The 19692-nt window shown below is 49.6% G+C and overlaps 1 protein-coding gene across 3 annotated transcripts in view; it reads left to right on the forward strand.

Annotated features, from left to right (window-relative positions):
- IFT43 (intraflagellar transport 43) overlaps positions 1-14960 on the forward strand; it is an 81777-nt gene extending 66817 nt beyond the window's left edge. For all 3 annotated transcript variants that reach the window (XM_038545341.1, XM_038545343.1, XM_038545342.1), the window contains 4 exons: positions 13313-13385; positions 13645-13720; positions 14409-14471; positions 14646-14960. In XM_038545341.1, the coding sequence (XP_038401269.1) occupies positions 13313-13385; positions 13645-13720; positions 14409-14471; positions 14646-14765 (332 nt within the window). In that variant the 3' untranslated portion in view covers positions 14766-14960. The remainder of the gene's footprint in view (positions 1-13312; positions 13386-13644; positions 13721-14408; positions 14472-14645) is intronic.
- Positions 14961-19692: the final 4732 nt, after the last annotated feature.

The raw sequence follows: 19692 nt of genomic DNA on the forward strand, positions 1-19692 counted from the left end.
TAGGCCCACCATGGCTGGTTTGGGGCTCTCATCAGGGTATCACTGACCACAGAGCTGGGAAGAGATGGCCAGTAGCACACCAGGATATCAGATTTCTACCACACAGGCACGTTAAAAGTAAATAATTGCAAGAGCATGATGGCTAAAGTGAAATGCAAAATTTAAGAAATGCTGAGTTTTGACCTATTTATTGCTTTTGTTTTTAATATAATGTATTTATAAGGATATATAAGTTAGTCGTTAATGATGTTTATGTGTAACAACCTGCATGCAGTATTCCTAAAAATTTAGTTGTTGGTTCTTACAGGCCAGCATGAGCTGCTTTAGCACACCACCGCTAGTTGGTGTCACAGCTGACATTCAGACTTCTCGCTCTCTGCTGTCACGGCCTTTGTTGTTGTTACAGCACCCGGTTGGTTTTTCCACCCTGCTTATTGAAGAGGCCAGTCTCTCCTCATTTTTCTAGCCCCCCTGTTGCAGATCCCCTCTGACCCCAGTTCTCAGACTAGCCTGCTGGCCCGTCCTGGGCTCTGCTGACCCTCACTGTCAGGTCCCACCTGCAAGCATCCCCTGGCTGATAGGCAAAAACCAAAGACACCGGTCCTATAGAGCTGTGTGACATGAAGCAGAACATTCAGGTTTGATCATTCCTCTCTTTCTTCTTATGCTTCATTTTTCTATCAGATCCATTAAGATGGCTGTTAGAGAATGAATTCTTGTGCTTCTGCTGAGTCTTGCAGAGAGGAAAGTCTACCTTAGGGCGCAAGGAAGAAGTTTCACTGGGCGCAGTGTGAGGATGGGCATTTTGGGAAATTTGTGAGAAGCAAGGCCCCACAGGCATCCACCTGGGCCTGAAGGGCTATGAGGGAAGCTCTCCCACCAGCCTGTCCCTTTGAGGCACAGCAGAGGGGACAGATTGACCCCACAGTGAGGCACACACTCGCCAGACTGCAGGGCGCATGGAAGAGCCCCCGCCAGGGTGCTGGGTTACGTGTGAGCTGAAGTCCTCGTGGAGCTACAGGTGGAATCTGTGCAGGTTTATTGCACTGTAGGAAATGAATTTTATTACAATGATTCTGAGCAAAATATTTGGTGTGCTCTGTCCATAGGATATAACTGTGGCTAGAATATTTGGAAAGACACTGCTATAAGCAAATGTGACAGAAAGGATTGGGGATTTTAATATATTTTTTTTAATTTATTTTTTATTGGTGTTCAATTTACTAACATACAGAATAACACCCAGTGCCCGTCACCCATTTTTTTAATACACGATGAGATACATTGTAATGGACGCCCCAGAGTCTGATTGTCATAGAGGTAGAGTAGACCTTATCTGATGATAAGGAGACTTAGGACCAGAGTTGACAAGTGTGGAAGGTCATCCAACTAGAGGCAGATCTAAGACTCAGGATTCCTGATTTCTAATTGGGACACCCTGTAGTATGACCCTATGGACCAGAAATCTGGCAATTCAGTTCTTCCTTGAGAGACAGTTAAAGTCACATTCCTGGCAGCAAGAGAAAAAAGAGCATTAATAGGTAAAGATCCTTGAGGCCATCGGGCTGATTTCTCTGTTCTCCCACGTAGGGGTGGTCAGTGCTGGTCCCCAGAGTGAGGGAAACACCAGGGAAGTTACCTGGAACTTGCCAGAAATTTCTTCAGTCAGCCCGAGCAGCTGCATGTATTTATTTATTTATTTATTTATTTATGCATGCATGCATGCATGCATGCATGCATGCAGGAAGTGATTCAAGGTCCTATGACCCTACCCTGGGTAAAGTATACACCATAAGAGAGTAGGTGTCTGGGAGTTGATGGGAAGGAGAGATGTTTAGAATTCCTTGACTCAGCAAATGTGGGAGAGACTGGCTTGGCCGTATTCTGCTGGCCTCCCAAAAGGCAGAATGTCAGGGGAGCTTTAGAACTGAGCTGAGCTTTGAACAGATTTTAGCTCTGCTTTGTCAACTCAATCACGATCTACCTCATACCCCCAGCACTGCCGTCTAGCTGCAAAGCTTAGCCCAGTGTCTTGACCAGACCTCTCGCTCTGTTGGCAGAGCCAGACCCAGTGTCTTATGCCCCTAGTGGTGCCTTGAAATCTCTAGTCATGCCGGACTTTCCAAACTTATGGTCCCAAATGTCTTTCCCTGAAACATGGTTGACAGTGGCCTTTCTGGCTTCCATTTCCTTTGTTCATGTGCGCAGCTTACTTGCATGTCCCCATCTGAAGGGGCAGAATGGGGAATGAAAACAACAGCCTGTTGCCATGCACACACACGTGTTTCGAATGAGGCAGGTTGTAGTCCCCTTCCTCCAGGAACACACACACACACACACACACGTGCGTGCGCCCACACACACACACACACACAGACAGAGCTCCATCAGCATTCTATCATAGTATAGTCAGCTTTCAGGAATGTGATTAATAATAAATCATCCAGCAGTAAGCACTGACAAAAGTAAAAGAGAGCTAAATCTCCCTGAAGTCGTTACAGAGATCAGAGTATTTATTCCGTAACTCATAGCCGAACCCAGAAGGCAGGCTCAGGATAGGACAGAACTGATCCCATTTAGTTTCGAGAGACCATCGGAGAAGTGTTCCAGCTTTTGGGAAGAGGTGTGGGTACTGCACATGATTGTGAAGGGAGTAGACGAAGGAATCAGAGGGCCTGTGCACAGTGGACAGGCCCACATTGGAGAGAACTACTGTTCCCCAAGGGGGTTTAGACTTAGATGTAAATGTAGATGACTTAGATTTTTATTTGACTAGAAAGAAATAGAGGCTCAGTTTTCTAGGATGCCTGTTTCGGAAGAGGGGACTGTATCCATAGGCATCATGCCATCTGCATGGAAGAAGACAGTCGTGGAGTTGTTCCAAATAGCCTTTGTAACAAAAACACAGCAAGTTGTACCCTGGGATAGTTGGAGACTCTTCTCCCAAATAGATAGCCAGGGTGCATTTGCTCAGCTGGAATGGAAGCCTGACAGCCAAGGTGTTGGCTTAGGTGAGATGGGAAGGGACAGTTTACGCTCAGAGGTTGGACTTCGCCCACCTCTTAGCCCTCATTTAGAGAAGTCTTTTCTTTCTGACGCATCACCCGCATCACCCGCATCACGCATCACCCGTGGAAATTGTTTTCTAAAGAAGGATTAGGTAAATCGTTCTTTGGAAAGATTTAGGTGGAAATCTAAAGGGGAGGTAACAGAGGACTCTCTGACCCTAGCAAGAGAAGGACCTGATGTGACCAAATGGTAGGTCTCCCTCTCTAGCTTTAGGTTCTACTAGATACTGAGTCTGTGTGTGTGTGTGCATGTGCGCACACGCGCGCATGTGTGTACTCATCTATATATACACACACAGGAGGACACATACTGGGAATGTGATTCCTGAGTCCATAAGTGTGGTTGACGGACTAGGTTTACCTAAAAGACCCTTTAAGAGAAAGCTCTTGAAAGATGATTACAGAATTGAGACACCATCATTTAAAAGTGCCCGAGGCAGACGCCTTTGAAAATTGCAGCAGCGGAGGGACGGAGAGAGAAGCACGCAGCCCTTGATTGTTGCCTGTTCCCTCGGGACCCGTGCTCCCCCTCCCCCTCTGTTTCTCATCTGATAAGAGAGAGAGCAGCACTAAGACTCCTCATCTATCTTATGAAAATCCGATTCGGAATGGCTGTGATCAAAACCAGCTGGCTGTCACCAGCAGTGGCCTCGCGCGGAGGGAACCGCTCAGAAGCGTTCCGTATGTGGGAGTGTCACGGGTGGCACCGATCAAAGTCGCCTCTTTTTAATAAATATATATAAGGAAAAATATAAAACCTAAGGATTTAGAATAAAAGCAGTGTAGTTTGTCTTGTTTTTTTCAGTGTAACACGAAGAGGATGAAATAGAATCAGATATGCCTGGTTTCTAACATCCGTGCTTCCACGGGCGGCTTGGCGAAGGCGCTCTGTGTCACGTTAATACTCTATCACTCATCTTGGGCCCTATTGAAGAGGGTGGAAAGCTCCTCAGTTTCCATTCCTTCCAGCCACTTTTTCCACACACTTTTAAAGTCCTCTCCCCCTCCTTGTCCTGAGCACATCTCTGCAGATCAAAGCTGGAACTAGCAGCAAGCTCCGAGTGCTCTTAGAGTGGTAGAGAGCATTGCTCTTCATTGTTCTTCATTCCCTTCAGCTGCCAGTGCCCAGTGGTGTGGTGTTCCCTAGAGGTCACCTCGGCAGGTGGCAGTGGGGTCCTCCCAGTGGCAGACTCCAGGGCTGAATGGGATCTTTCCCCATACAGAACTCTCGTTGGGCTATGCTTGTCTCTCGAGAGCACTACCTTCGAATTGCTCCAAAGGCTCAATCCTGGTTGAGAATGACCCTTTGCATTGCTGATCATGATTCTTGTGAGCACTCAGTGTGCACTTGGGTAGGGAGGTGCAGAAAATCTCATTCCGGGGTGTTGCATCCATGGTTCCTTCGGATACATGCTAACATCCTTCTGTGGCTGATGTGGTGAGGTCAGGCTTTCACACATCGTCATTATACCGCAAGCCAGGCTGTCACTCTTGGCGAAGGCCCTGCTCTGCCATGGTCCAGGCAGCACCACAGCATGCGGAGGCCTGATTTATCTCAGAAACTAATGTTAGTCCAAACCTTCCTTGTCAAACCGTCATCAGCCAGGAGAGTCACCAGAGCTTGGGCGGGCTGTGAGGAACCATCAGCTATTTTGACTTCCTTAAGGTCTGTGATCTCCTTTCCCAGCAACAGTAAGAGAGATGCAGTTTGACAGGAATATGGAAGCATTTCAACCTGTGGGACACAGAAGAAGCCCACCCCACCACCCCCACCCCACCACCGAGCTGGCACCTCAGGACGGGGCATCTTTCCTTTCTGGCTCTGTCACATGCTTCGTCGGGGACCTGCTTGTGCACAGCTCCAGAGTAGACATTGGCTCCACTGTGTCTGTTTCTTGGCATTCGCGGTGTGGGTGTCTAGCCACCATCCCAGTTGCCAGATTCGTTTCTCCCCATGTCTGCTGCCTCTCTCCTCCCCGGCCAGTAGTGAGTCCGGGCTGGACCCGGCTTCCATCAGGTAAAGTCACAAGGGATAAGTCGTCTTAAAGCACCTGCCAGGGACCTGCAGGCATGTTTTTGCCCCTCGACTTGGAGAATGCAGGGGACCGACGGTTGCAGGGCCCAGGCGTGCTCAGGAGCTCCTCTGAGGCCCTCTCTTTCTCTTGTTCCTCCGGGTGTTTGAAGCCTGTTGCCTACTGCTTTCCCCTTTTCTTCTCCCTTTTCAAAAATTCTCCATTTTTTCACTTCGAAAAAAATTATTTATACGATTGAGATCCACTAATTAAAGCCATTTTCTGGTATTTGGTTACTGGAGCGTTTGATGTCTCTCTGACAAGACCATGAAATGCACGGAGTGTCCACAGGGACAGAATTTGCTGAACACGGCTCTTTGTAAATGAGGGGACACAGTGTCGCAGCAGCTCATGAATATGGAACGCCCATGATGCCACCTCAGTGGACTTGGGAACACAGATGAATCCTGTCATGTGCTAAATGAGACCAATTTCTTTCACTTAACTTCATCTTCAATCAGACCTTCTTCCATTTGCCTGTTTAAAATTCCCCATACGTGATGCAGAAGGTAACAGCATTCAGTAAAACAAAGTTTTACAGCTGGAGAGAAAAATTATAACGATCTCTGGTTTAAAGTTGCCATCTCCCCAAAACGTGGACATTGTTTCTCTTTTGGGCTCTGCTGAGGTCTTTTGCCTTTGGGCACAGAAGCAGGGGTTGTATGGACCTCTTACTGGGGTGTCCTTAAGCACTATGTCCAGATTCCTTTGATGTGGATTGGTTATTGAACTCGGCTATAGATGGTGAGTGTGAACCGTTAGGAGCCCATGGATCCTCTGCAGGGGCTGGGGCACTGCATGGGAAAGCAGCTCTGGGAAGAGATTCCATATGACCAAGCAGGACCTTTGCCATGGGGAGCTCAGTCAGTGGACAGAGTGAGAGGGACAGATGTCATCAGAAGGCATCTGGAGGAACCTGGCAGGTAGACCAACCACTTGTGTCACTTACTGAGGTGTCAGGGTGAGAAAGTGCTAGAGTATAGAAGAGACTTCATGGAGCTCTCCTGAAATCCCTGTGGCTACAACCGGGAGATCCCATTCAGAAATCCCCAACCAAGAAAATCAGCAAAGAGTAGTAGAACCTCAAGGGACACAGAGAGGAGGGGCTACTTTGGGGACCTAGGGTCCTTTGTTCTTTCCTTCCTGCAGAACTTAGACTTAGTTCCAGGTAAAGAGCCTGAGTCATGCTCAGGGTGTACTCTGCATGCTGAGTCTGGTCTTTAAAAAATAAGTTTCTATTCTAGTTGTACCAAAACAGGCCAACAACATCTGGGTTTGAGTGTGGGCCATCTCAAACTGCATCTCAGAGATCTGGAGCCCGCTTTATTGGAAGAGGCAGGCTGGCTTCTTACTGTCAGGTCATGGGGGCTAAAAAGGAGTCCTCTGGGATTTTACTGGGTAGTTAGCTTTTTAGTGTGCGTGTATGATGATATTATCCATAATGAACGTATCTGGGGGCAAATGGCAGCTTCTCACATCTTTGAAACCAGTTGTAATCAATCTTACTGGTGTTCCCACATGTGTCTATTATTTATATAAGCACCCCTCATTCTGTGCTTTCCTCTGGTAGCTGGTTTGCTGGGTAGATCTGTTGGCAGACTGGTGTTGCAGTATCATAACGAGTTTCCCATTTGTCAGTCTCTCTCTTTGAAATAAGTTCTTACTGTTGTTGGTTGTGTATTAACAAACCTTTCCCGGGAGCTTCCAGAAAATGGAGTGGAATAGCGGGGCACTCCAGAAATCCAAGAAGGAAGAAACACAGGGAGGTTGGTGAAGAGCGATGTGACCCAGCCTCAGGATGAAAGCCTGGTGATCCACGTGGACCAGATTTGAATGACTCTTCCCCTGTGATTTTGTGCCCACTCATCCATTGTTTCTTGCATATGCCCAGCCTTTCCCAGCTAGGCCCTGCAGCTGTCAAGTGAAGCAAAACCTTTGCTCTGATGTTATCAAATCCAGAAAGTATCCAAGGATTGTGCCTGGTTGTTTATAAAATCACTCCTACTTAGGCAGTTGTAGGGCTGGGTGACACTTAGACTGTAATTGGAACGAAACAGAGAAGATTGATGTGGCTCTTCCCTGTGTGGGACTTTCAGTTGGAGGGGAATCTATTGATTCAGTTCTGTTCAGTTGTCCTTTGGTTCGCTGGTCCTTGGGAATGCAGTGACTGGGATGTGCTTCTTGCCCTCAGCTGGTCCACCATCTAGGGGGCAGACCTAGGGCAAATTTCACTTAACCCTACCCACTACAGGGTAGTGAGGTCCACCCTGTGGCCCTAAAATATAACGGAAAGACAAAGTAGAAAGCTCCGAATTCTACTTGTTGGATTCCAAGGTGATTCACAAAGGAAGGGATATACATTTTCCTGATTCTGCTTTTATTATCACTATTTTCTTATGTGTAGTCCCTCCCTCTGCAGCTTTGCCATGCTTCGGTGATGTTGGTTTTCCCCTGATGTGCCCTGGAAGGGGTCTTGTGTAGAACAGGCACCCTGTCCGTGTTTCCTGGCTGGTCGATGAGGGTCCTTCCTCCCCTGGCACCAGGTACCGTCTCTCCTGCCTCGCCACATGCTGCTCTCCCAGTACTGAGCACACTGGCCTTCCTCCAGTTTCTTCAGGCTCATGAGTTACTTCTCACCTCATAGCACCTTTGCAAAGGTCATCCCCCACCTGGTCGAATGCTATCTATCCTTCGGCTTTGAGCTCATCATCCCTCATTCGGAGACCTTTCCCAACCCCACCTCACCACCTTCCAAGGTTCTAAATGAGATCTTCTCTGAACCAGATTAAATGCATTATGGGGCACTCAGACCATAGAATACTTGGTGGTCATTTACAAGAAGAAGATGTATCAGGGACGCCGGGTGGCTCAGTGGTTGAGCATCTGCTTTTGGCTCAGGGCGTGATCCTGGTCCTGAGATCGAATCCTACATCAGGCTCCCTGCAAAGAGCCTGCTTCTCCCTCTGTCTGTGTCTCTGCCTTTCTTTGTGTGTCTCTCATGAATAAATAAATAAAATCTTAAAAAAAAAAAAGAAGAAGAAGAAGATATACCAGTATATGTATAGAAAAAGAAAGCAAGTGGCAGAACAGTGCCCGTGTAAAGCGATCCCATTTGCAAGCATCCTTTAAAGGACATATGTGCTGTGGCCTGCATGCATTCTTTTCAGTAAATATATACCAGAAATTGTTAATAGCACCTCTAGGGAGACAGACTAGGGCTTATATAAGAAAAGGAAAATTTTCACTTTAAACTTTTCTGTAGCATTTGAATTATTACCACATAGAATATTTCACCTTTAAAAAATAAGACAATTAGTGGTTTCAGCCCTGTTATTTTCCAACGCTCTGTGAGGACAAGGACTGTGCTTGATTTGCTGCTGTTACTGACACCTTCCGATGGCAGCTGCTCAGTCAGGACTCCTTGAACGAATGGAGGGACAAATGCACAAACGAGCAAACAAATGCTGTTTCCCCACCGTGTGGCTAGCCTGTGACACATTGGACAGACAAGCAGCTTGAGCAGGCAGGAGAGATGGCTATAGAAGAGGCAGGGAGCAAGTTCAGAGAGCAAAGAAAACCTGTCTAGTTGGAGGGGTCGAAGCTGGGAAAGGGAGAAGCACATGATGGGGTCTGTATACGAGGTGGGGTGGGGTGGTCTGAGTACAGGGGGTTTTGTGTATACAGGGGATGTCTGTATAGGGGGGACATTCTGCATACAGGGGGTGATCTGTGGGGGGGTCCATTTCTATATGGGGTTGGGGGTGCCCTTGTGCTGTGGAGCTGAGATAGAGGAGGCAGGCGCCCACTCTTGTACCACTGGAGACATCAGAGCGCTCCTGTCTTGCTCCCCCTTCCTGAGACTGTCCAAGGTGCTCAGTCCCCTCCAGGGGACCAGTTTAGTAAGACATGGGTGGCAGGGACAAGGCCCCAGGGCTCCAGCATTGGTGCACGCTTCCCATTCTGTTGCCCTCCACCTTGCTGTAGGGAAGTAACAAGTGGGGATGTCCGGTGAGGGAGAGATTTGGCTGGTTTGTGGTATTTGGAATCAAGAGAAGTACCCAGAGCAGAGGACGATGAGTTTCAGGCTGAGTAACAAGCTGTCTAGGCTCATCCCTCTGCAAGGAAACCACAAGTGGGTGAGGGTGAGCTCACAGGGCTATGGTTGGTTGGAGCTGGAAGCTTGGTGCTGTCCGTTACTGATAATCTCTGCTCATGAAGCTGCTTCATCTTCCTGCACCTCACTGTTCTCGCCTGCAAAATGGGCGAGAGTAAATGAGAAAATGAAGAGCCATATAGTTTCTCTCCAGGCTCAACACTTTATCTACTCCTTATGTACTGAGCATAGTGTTTATTCTAAAGATTATTTTGTTAAGACTTTTGCATTTAATACTTATAACGACCATCGGAGGTAGGTATCATTATGATCCCCATTTTAAAGATGAAACAACTGAGGCACAGAGAGGATAAAGTCACACAGCTGGTATATGGGGAAGCCAGAAATGGAAGCCAGCCACCCTACCTTCCCGAGCCTGCGCTTTTAACCATGGTGTGGACCTCCTACCCATACAATTAACCCACTCACTGTTTTGTTGCATGTTCTTCCTCTTAGCAGCATGGAACAAAATGAGAATAAAGTTTATCAAACTATTAAATTTTTTAAAATAGTGGTAGCTTTTCAGTACCGCTAGAGCAGACTCATATTCCTCTGACTTTTTTAAAAAATGAGCATAGTTGAAATATGGGGTTGCATTAGTAACACTCTGAGGTTACATTTGATGTCCTGAGTCAGCCTGGATCCCCAATCCCAGACTTTCAGGCCAAGCAGCTGTAACTGAGACTTCCACGTAGATAGTCTTGTGAAGAAGCAGATTTCTCAAGTCTGTTTTCTTTTTTCTAGGTTTGTTCATGGGTGTGTGTGTGTGTGTGTGTGTGTGTGTGTGTGAAGTAGGGGGGAGGGCAGGAAGGAGAAAGGCAGGACAAAAATTTCCAGGAACAAATGAAGTATCCGTAAGTCCTTGTTTGTGATAGTAAATCAGTAACTGTAAAATTGTGAAGTTCTTTGAAGTTTGCCCCAAACCTGCTCCACGGCCACCTGTTCCACGGGGGCCGGGAGTTGGACTCCCCAACTCTGCTGCGATGGCTCAAGCTGTCACTGCACCGGAATGTTCCAGCTCGCCTCGGCCTGGCTGTCATCGCTGGCTCTGTCCCACTCCGGCGGTTCACCGGGTTCTGTTGGGCACCAGGCTTCCAATTAGAGAGAAATCCCACTGTGTGGCCAGCCTCACCAGTGCCACTCTGAGACGCCCCTTTGCCAAGGCCTGGGCTGACCTCTGATCTGTCACAGATGGGCCAGCCCCACACTCCTTTGTGCACATTTGGAGGAGGGGGGTGGGGATGAAGAGGGAAGCCCGCGGGGAGTCAGAGTGGACATTGGGCAGCAGTGCAGTTCCTCAGAGCTGGGAGGAGCTGGGCAGAGTTGACAGGACCCAAATGCTAGCACTGTGGAGGGAAAGGGGACTTGGGGAGGACCCCATCCTGAGCCCTAAACCCAGCAGGGGGCCTTCTCTTACCACCTTTTGAATATTCATCTCAGGCTGGAGAGCCAGGAGCAGCTAACTGGCTCACTCCAAAACTGTCACAGTGCTGATGGCGCGTGGCACAGCCAGCTTCCTCCCTGCCCCACCGCAGGATCTGCGCAGTCTCTGTGGCCTGGGAGCCCCCCGCTCAGCCTGGACCTGGGGACAGTACCATCCCCAACTCTCGCCGTGGACAGTATTAATCACGCAGAGCCAGAGTGAACAGGAAAGCTAAGTTCCTATTTGCGTAAGAGATAGATTCTCAGAGAACTCCATCTCTGATTCTCCAGCAGGACAGAGATAGAATCTGAGCTCTGCACAGCTGCGCTCTGGACAGAGGGCTTGCTGAATGTGGTTTATTATTCTGGGGATGACATGCGAGTGTTCTTTATTTCCCCTATCAGCCATTTCTTTTATAAACCCTCTTGAAGGGGATCCCTGGGTGGCTCAGCGGTTTAGCACCTGCCTTTAGCCCAGGACATGATCCTGGAGTCCCAGAATCGAGTCCCGCTTCAGGCTCCCTGCATGGAGCCTCCTTCCCCCTCTGCCTATGTCTTTGCCTCTCTCTCTGTCTCTGTCTCTCTCTCTGTGTCATGAATAAATAAATAAAATCTTCAAAAAACCCCTTTTTTTATTCTTTTAATCACCCTCTTTCTCCCTCAGTCTTATTTTCTGTGTCTCTGTCTCTCCCTCACACACTTCCTCCCTCTCTTTCCAGGTTCAGCATCTGTAACTCTGCAGTCGGAAGCAATGATAAAGATACCAGGCTCCGAGTTGACATTTATATACTCGGGCAGAGCTGGAGTAGAGCAATTGCAAAGCCTAAATAATAGCCTGAAAGTGGCAAAGATCTTCCTAGCTGTTCTTGGAATGATTCTGTGTCTCTTTTAAAAAATAAAATTGGGGATCCCTGGGTGACGCAGCAGTTTAGTGCCTGCCTTTGGCCCAGGGCGCAATCCTGGAGACCCGGGATCGAATCCCACGTCAGGATCCCAGTGCATGGAGCCTGCTTCTCCCTCTGCCTGTGTCTCTGCCTCTCTCTCTCTCTCTCTCTCTCTCTCTCTCTCTCTGTGACTATCATAAATAAATTAAAATAAATAAATAAATAAATAAAAATAAAATAAAATAAAAAGTAAAATTGAGGGACGCCTGGGTGGCTCAGTGTTTGAGCATCTGCCTTCGGCTCAGGGCATGATCCCGGGATCCAGGATCAAGTCCCACATCGAGCTCCTTGCAGGGAGCCTGCTTCTCCCTCTGCCTGTGTCTCTGTCTCTGTCTCTCTGTCTCTCTGTGCCTCTCATAAATAAATAAAATCTTTATTAAAAAAAGGAACCTATGGTTTATAAAAAATAAAAAATAAATAAAATTGAGCATCTGCCTTCAGCTCAGGTCATGATCCTGGGGTCCTGGGATTGAGTCCTGCATTGCTTCTCCCTCTGCCTGTGTTTCTGCCTCTCTCTGTGTGTGTCTCATGAATAAATACATAAAATCTTTTTAAAAATTTTTTTAAAAATCGAATTCAATCCATAGAAGCAAAACGAAGGGTTTCTTCACTATGCTGTCCTCACTGGGATTCTTCTCCATCCATTGTTTACAGTTGGATTGGGAATTCTAGGATTCTCTCTCTCCATTGGCCTTTTTTTCTGTCCCATTGCTTTTTTTTTTTTACTCCGACTGGTTGAAACAAACAAAACCCCTCATCTAGTCAGTGAGGCTCATTTGGAAAAGGAAATGCTGCTTTAGGTTCATGACAGGATGGGCTATTTCAGCAAGGCACCACAGTTAAGTTGCTTATCTCTCGGCTTCTCCATTTGCATGAATTTGTTCACTGATGAGAGAAGTAGCTTCGTGTCTCCTCCTCTGTCTGGATGTCTGTCTCCTATGGAGAGTTTAGAGAAGGGAAATCTCTGTGACACGAGAGAAGTGTCATCTTTAGAACAAGCATTGTATATTATATCAGACCTGGCAAGTGGAGACAGCCCGGGGACAGCCCTAGGGAGCCAGGTCATATCATTAGGTGTAAAATGTCCTTTGGAGTCAGGCTCAGGGCCATGACGGCTGTGATCTGTGATGATTGCAGGGACTTCGATGAGCTAATGCACATGTGGACCTTGTTTGTGAGGCAGTACGCTCATAGTGACATCCACCTCACCGGGCGACACTTTCACTGTTCTTCTGTCTCCAGCTGAGCCCAGCTCATTCACCAGCTCCTCCAACATAAACTTCCCCAAGTGCAGTCCTGGACTGTCTTCTCATTCCTTTACATTTCTCTTGGGAGATCCACTCCCAGGGCTCCTGACCTGGAGCATGCAACAGGATCACCAAAGAAATCTTAGAGAAAAAAATACAGAATCCTGAGCCCTACCCAGGAGGTTCTAGACAGCAGGTGCTGAGCGAGGGCCTGGGATTCAGAAATTTTGAAGTCTGCCTTTGGTTTTGTGCTACAGGAGCACACAGCCCTAGACTGGGAGCCCCTGAGGGCGATAGGTCATGCCCCCAGCTGCCATGTGGAAGGCCATAAGTAATACACGGGGACCTGAGCAAGATCCCTCCCGGTGTGCGCTGCTGATAGTCTTGCCTCCTCCTGTCCTTGCAGATATTCCTGTTATTCCGGATCTGGAAGATGTACAGGAAGAAGACTTTGCTTTGCAGGTGGCCGCCCCTCCCAGGTACATTAAGTATGCGGATAGCAGGAGGCAGCAAGCATGTGACTTAATACATTCCGAGCCCTGTGTGCAGGGGTGCTGCCCCCTGCGTGGAGAGCAGGTATTCCTGGTAATGGGTTCCATGCCAGGGTTCCCGTTTTACTGGGCTTAATCTTACCATTTTGGTCCTTCCCAGCTGCCATGAGGGGACGGTGGGATGGTGGCCCAGCAGCTCTCCCGGGACCAGTCTGCCCGGGATTCACCTCACTTCTCTCTCCTACAGCATCCAGGTAAACCGAGTGATGACCTACCGCGACCTGGACAATGACCTCATGAAGTACGCAGCCTTTCAGACCTTGGTGAGTGGGACAGCGTCTGTCCAGAGGGGCAGGCTCCAGGCGGCATCTCCTCCGCAGGTCTTTGAGGCTGCCTGGCAGCAGTCCCTTTGCTGGAGCCACCACCCTCGGGTCTCACGGCGTCCCTGGACCCAGCCTATCCCCGTGGCTCCCGGCGCCAGGCTCCCGCCTGCTTCCACGGCTGCCCATAGGCATCAGTAGGTCCTGTGGTTCTGGAGCTCTGTCGCTGTCACTCCCTGCCCTCTTGGTGTTGACCTTCCTGCAAAGCATGTCCTGCCCAAAGACATGCTGTAGTGTTCCTTCCTCCCTCAGGGTCTGTGCAGTCCACCCACATTTTTACTTTACTTTTTTTTTTTAAAAGGAATTTACTTATTTATTCACAAGAGACACACACAGAGAGAGAGAGGCAGAGACATAGAGGGAGATGCAGGCTCCCTGCAGGAGCTCAATGTCCCAATGTGGGACTCGATCCTGGGACTCCAGGATCACGCCCTGAGCTGAAGGCAGATGCTCAACTGCTGAGCCACCCAGGCGTCCCACATTTTTACTCTTCTTAAGTCATTTCTGCAGGTCTGGGTGGGCAAGTCCTACCACACATGCCCCTACCAACTTTGCAAGAGATAGTTGTCCAGAGGCCCCCACCCCCACCCAGGGTGCACAAGCTGGTCTGTTGGTTTGTTTGCATTCACAGGATGGAGAGATTGATCTGAAGCTCCTCACCAAAGTCCTTGCACCAGAGCATGAAGTCCGAGAAGTGAGTAGCAGCAGGAGCTCCTTCTCTGGGCCTTGTCATTCCTATGACCAGCTGGCTCCCCAGCGTGAGCTCTGCCTTCATGGGGGCCCATAGGGGGCTGGGCGGGGAGCCTGGGAGTTGGCTGTGATGGAGGGAAAGGCCCTCTCCCTACCCCAGCGATGCCTCTCCCCGCAGGATGACGTCAACTGGGACTGGGACCGTCTGTACACTGAGGTGTCCTCTGAGCTCCTCAGCGAGTGGGACCTGCTACAGTCCGAGAAGGAGGATCCCATGGGACAGCCTGCACATACCTGAGCCCCTGGGCCTCAACAGACGGCTCTACCTGCACAGAGTAATTTCTGCTTTGGACTTGATAAAAATACGATAAGCCTGAGACTAAAGAAGCTTGCAAACAGCTTAGAATTTTTATATGGACTGTTTTGTAATAAAAATGCTTATTTTCAGCAGACCACGTTGGATCATTCCATTGTAATAAATTGCTTTATTCTGTGGCCATCTCTTCCATTTCTTTCCAGCAGCCTCTTGGAAAGATTCATCAAGAATGAAGGAGGTCTGATGGGTACACCCCCACTGTCGAAGGGAATGCATGACTCAGGGGAGAGGAATGATGCTCCTCCCAGCCCTTTGGTTCACAGAGGCCAAGGCATTTCCCTGGAGCATCTGTCCACCTGGAAGCACCTAGAAACAAGGGTAGGGGAGGCTGTAAGCCTCTACCTGCTGGGGTCCGGGGAGGACCCAGCAGGGTGCACCCTCACTGGGCATGTTCAGTGATGTCAGTAAAGTCATGCTGGCAGGCAGCTTAGCTGACAATGGCAAGAAGGGGGTACAATAAGGTGACCCATTCCTCACAGCGGGGTTTGGGGGCTTTCCTGACAGCACCGCCCCCCCTTTCTCCTTTCTTCTTTCAGCCAGTGCCTGGGGCTCCCAAGGCATGCCCTTCCCTTCCCAGAGCCTCAATGCTGGTTCTCATTAGCAGGGGCCAGCTTGGCAGCCCCGAGCATTCCACAGAAGCACTCTCTCAGGGAGCCTGGGACTCCCTCTGACCTCTCAGAGCCATAACTGCTTGTCTCCATTGCTCCCCCAAGCATCATCGCTGCCTGTTTCCAAACTGTGCCAATATCTGGAGCAGAGCCCAACCTTCTTTCTAAACAGAGACATCTTTTGTTTTTGTTTTTCTCTCCCTCTCCCCCAAGATCTGTCATCTGAGGACAGGGACGCCTCCCTGCCCGCCTCTCCTCGGTGCCACTTTGGATGAAGCCGAACAGGCTGGCTGGCAGCCGCCTACTAAGCCCTACTCCTCTGCCATGGGGAGTGCTGAGTGCTGCTCTTATCCTGCCTGGAAAGCCCTTCATTAAAATTCAGTAAAACAAAGAGGCTCAACACTTCAAAAACCCACTGGGGGGTTATTTTTGTATGACTACTAGTGGCCTTCCCTGTGAGCCGTGAGGGCTCCAGAGCCAGCAAAGAGAGTGTGCGGCTGTTAATTATAAACTCAGGGATTTAGTGGCTTTGGGGCCCCTTTTCCTTCTTTTCCAGAGTCACACTCTTAGCCCAGATAGCCCCTCCTTTGGAATAATTCCCATGGTCACCGAGAAGTTTCCACCCACTCTGGTTTTTCTTGAGCACCATTCTGAAACCCAAAGGAGAAAGGCATTTCTAGTACCTTAACTACTGGCCAATTCAGCTGCCTCAGGACTCTGTTGGACTTGGAGGTCTGTGGCCAGCCTGAACAGGTGGCTGGGGGTTGACTTCCTTCCTGCCTTTATTTTCTGATAGCAACAGCAGCGAGGTCTCACATGTACTCAGCCCTCCCCACATGCCAGGCACTGGGCTCAGGCATGTACCAATGATCTAGCTTAATCCCCACAATCACCTGGTGAAATACAGATGTTCCTATCCCATTTTGCAGATAAGGAAGCTGAGACTCAAAGAGGTAAAGAGATTGCCCAAAATTATCTAGCTACTTAGTGACAGAGCTGGAACTCAAAACCAAGGTAGAGGATGCCTCCATACTTTTTTTTTTTAATTAAGATTTTCTTTATTCATGAGAGATACACAGAGAGAGAGAGAGAGAGAGGCAGAGACACAGGCAGAGGGAGAAGGAGGCTCCATGCAGGGAGCCCGATGTGTGGGACTGGATCCCAGGACTTCAGGATTATGCTAAATCACTGAGCCACCTGGGGGCATCCGCTACTGCCTTCAGCTGGGGGAAACTAGCATACAGCAGACAGAATTAGCCATGTGGCGGGAGAAGCTGCCTGCTCCCCCCCCCCCCACCGCCCTCCACCTCCCAGACCAGGGCTCGCTGCTTTGCACGGAGTGACCACAGAGCAGAGGGCTCCTGTCAGGCCTGGATGTGAGCTCCAGAGTCCCAGCCCCAGTGAGGTAAGGATGAAGCCCGCACACCTGGGTGAGGAGCGGCTCTTAAGTCCTATGAGCTAAGTCTAGCCAAGAGTCAGATTCGGGCCATGGATGCCCTTCAAGTCTCCTGTCACCTGTCTGGGCTTCATCTGACAGCCACATCTCGAGAGTTCCTGGGCAATGACTGGGGGTCCCAGAACCTATGTCCACGTCTAGTTCTGCTCCAGCCCCTGAGCTACCTTCCTTATGTTCCAGGCTGTGGCGTCGCCCAGCCCAGACTCAGAGGGCCTCCCTAGAGGAGGGCCAGAGAGGTGTGACACGATGGACAGGCACCTACAGGTACCCACAGGGTAGTTTTCCACCGGTGTGTTGGGGAGGCCCGACTGCTGCTCCCTTCATGCAGCATCTCTCCTACACTGCCTCGTGTCCCCACTGAGCAGGCTTGAGAAGTCCCAGCTGGCCTCATAGAATCCCCCGTGGTGTCTTTGGCATTGGACAGTAGCTACCCAGATGCCGTTCCTAGGCCAGGCTGTGCTCAGAAGCTTGTTCTCCTGATTGCTGCTTGGTACTTGCCAGGCTCTGTTCTAGGGACCGCAGAGAGAACTAGACAAGCCAAACTCCCATTCCTCATAGCACTTAGATCTGGTGGGGGTAGGGGAGCTGGATAAGCAAGTCAAACACGTAGCACGTTAGACGGTGATGGGTGTTCTGGAGGAAAACGCAGCTGGAGAAGGGGGAAGGGGAAGGGCATGCTGGGATCAGGGGGTTGCAATTTTTAAGTAGGGTGGTCAGGGGAAGACTCACTGAGAAGGTGACATTTGAGCAAAAATGGGACAAGACTGGAGGGAACAGTGTTCTAGGGGGAGAGGACAGTCCTTGGAGAGCCAGCAGGGGGACAGGCGCCAGCTTGCCTGAGTAGCAGCGGGAGGTCGGCGTGCCTGGGTGGGGAGGGGGCATGGGGAGAGGAGATGCTCTGTCTTGCTGTGCCTGTGGCCTCGGGGTGCCTGGGGCACACTCCCTCCAGGGACACCAGCACCTCCAGGCCTCCTCAGCCTTGCCAGGCCCCCTTTGGAAAACTCAAACTGCTGCCTAGAAGAAGCAGAACAGCTGATGCAACTCTGCGGGAGAGAACAATGAGCTCTGTGGGCCACCGACGGGAGGTCAGGAGGCTCCTGCCAGCTCCCCACCAGGCCGGGCTGCGCCAGTGTGCGGGTGGCCAGGGCAGCAGCGGCAGCGTTGTCGGGCTCCTGCGTGGAGCGCTCCCGGGAAATTTGCAGCTCTGATAGAAAGCTCAAGCAGGAACTTCATCTGGGCAGGCCTGTGGCTGAACCTGAGGCCCTCTCTCTCTCTCCCCGACTGTTGGCGCATCTTTGCTGAACCCCAGGACAGCCCAGACAGGCCTTAGGGACTACATGCTCCAGACAGACACCGATGCTAGCACCTGCTCAGTATTGCTTGTCCAAAATGCGCGGCTTACGTAAATCAGGGCCCTTCTTGCTTAAGGACCCTGGTGCTGGAGACCTGAATGAAAGGTAGTGTTTGCTACAGTGAGATGAGAAAGCTTAGCATCCCTGCTCAGCTTTGCCTAAGCAGGGCTATGCTTTTCTCCCAGGGCCAGAGAGTCACAGGGGAATGGGTTCTGGGCAGGGGAGATGGGGATAGGGCGGCGCAGGAGCAAAGAACGCAGATTCCAGAATCAGGCAGGCGTGGGTCTCAGCTCCCCACTCGGGAGCTGTGGGTCCTTGAGGGAGCTGATTTCCCTTTCTGATCGTGTTTTCTCATCTGTAAAATGGGAATGATGTTAGTACTGTCCTCTTAGCATAGTGATGCCCGGTAAAAGCTGACTACTGCTGGATCTTAGAACTGGATGGACTCCTAAAAGTGAACGTAGGGAAGTCCCACTGGATATGTTACGGCAACGACCCCTGCGCTCTGCTAGGGGATAGCTCCCTCACTTCCTCTCCTGCATTCTTTCTTCGCCATGGATAGGAGAATGGTTTGGCACCGGGGTTTTGTTTTTATAGCAACTTTATTAAGTACAATATGTGTGCCTAAAAGTCACCATTGAAAGTACACAATTCAGTGATTTTAGTAAATTTACCAAGTTGTGCAACTATCACCATAACCCTGTTTCGGAACACTGTCATCACCCTACAGCGTTCCCTTGTGTCCGTTTGCAGTTAATCCCCGCTCCCACTCCCAGCCTAGGCAATCACTGATCTGCTTTCTGCCCATGTAAGATTTGTTGTTTCTGGAAACTGCATAGAAATGGACTCATATAATATGTGGTCTTTTGAGTGTGGCTGCTTTCGCTTCATGTTTTCGTGGTCCACCCATACCATAGCATGTGTCAGTAGTTTGTTCTTTTGATGGTTGGAGGGTACCCCTCTGTACGGACGCACCCCACACTGTTTGACCCTGCAGCATTGGTGGACACTCGAGTTGTTTCCTGTTTGGGGCTGTTATGAATAACGCCTCTGTGGACATTCACGTACATGTCTTTGTGAGGACCCACGTCTTCATTTCCCTTGGGTGGATTCCTACGAGTGCCATCACCGGTCATATGGTGTGTTTATGTTTATGTACCCCCCCCCAATTTCCTTAAAGAAAAACAGTTTATGTAAAACTTCAGAAAAAAAATGTTAAAGAGCAGATGGAGTAGTTGCAGAATTATTTATGTTTAACTTTTAAGAAGCTGCCAAACTGTTTTTCAGGGCATCAGTTTTGTCTGTCAGTGCTTTAGGGTATCAGGATTAATTAAGTAGTTGATTTGTTGCTGTTGTTAACTTTCCTCAAGTTTTTCAGGTGTGGCAGTGAATTTATAGTTGGCCAGTCTCCTGATTCCTCCTCCCTTCCTCCT

This window comes from Canis lupus, chromosome 8, assembly GCF_011100685.1.
Source record: "Canis lupus familiaris isolate Mischka breed German Shepherd chromosome 8, alternate assembly UU_Cfam_GSD_1.0, whole genome shotgun sequence".
Classification (NCBI taxonomy): Eukaryota; Metazoa; Chordata; class Mammalia; order Carnivora; family Canidae; genus Canis; species Canis lupus.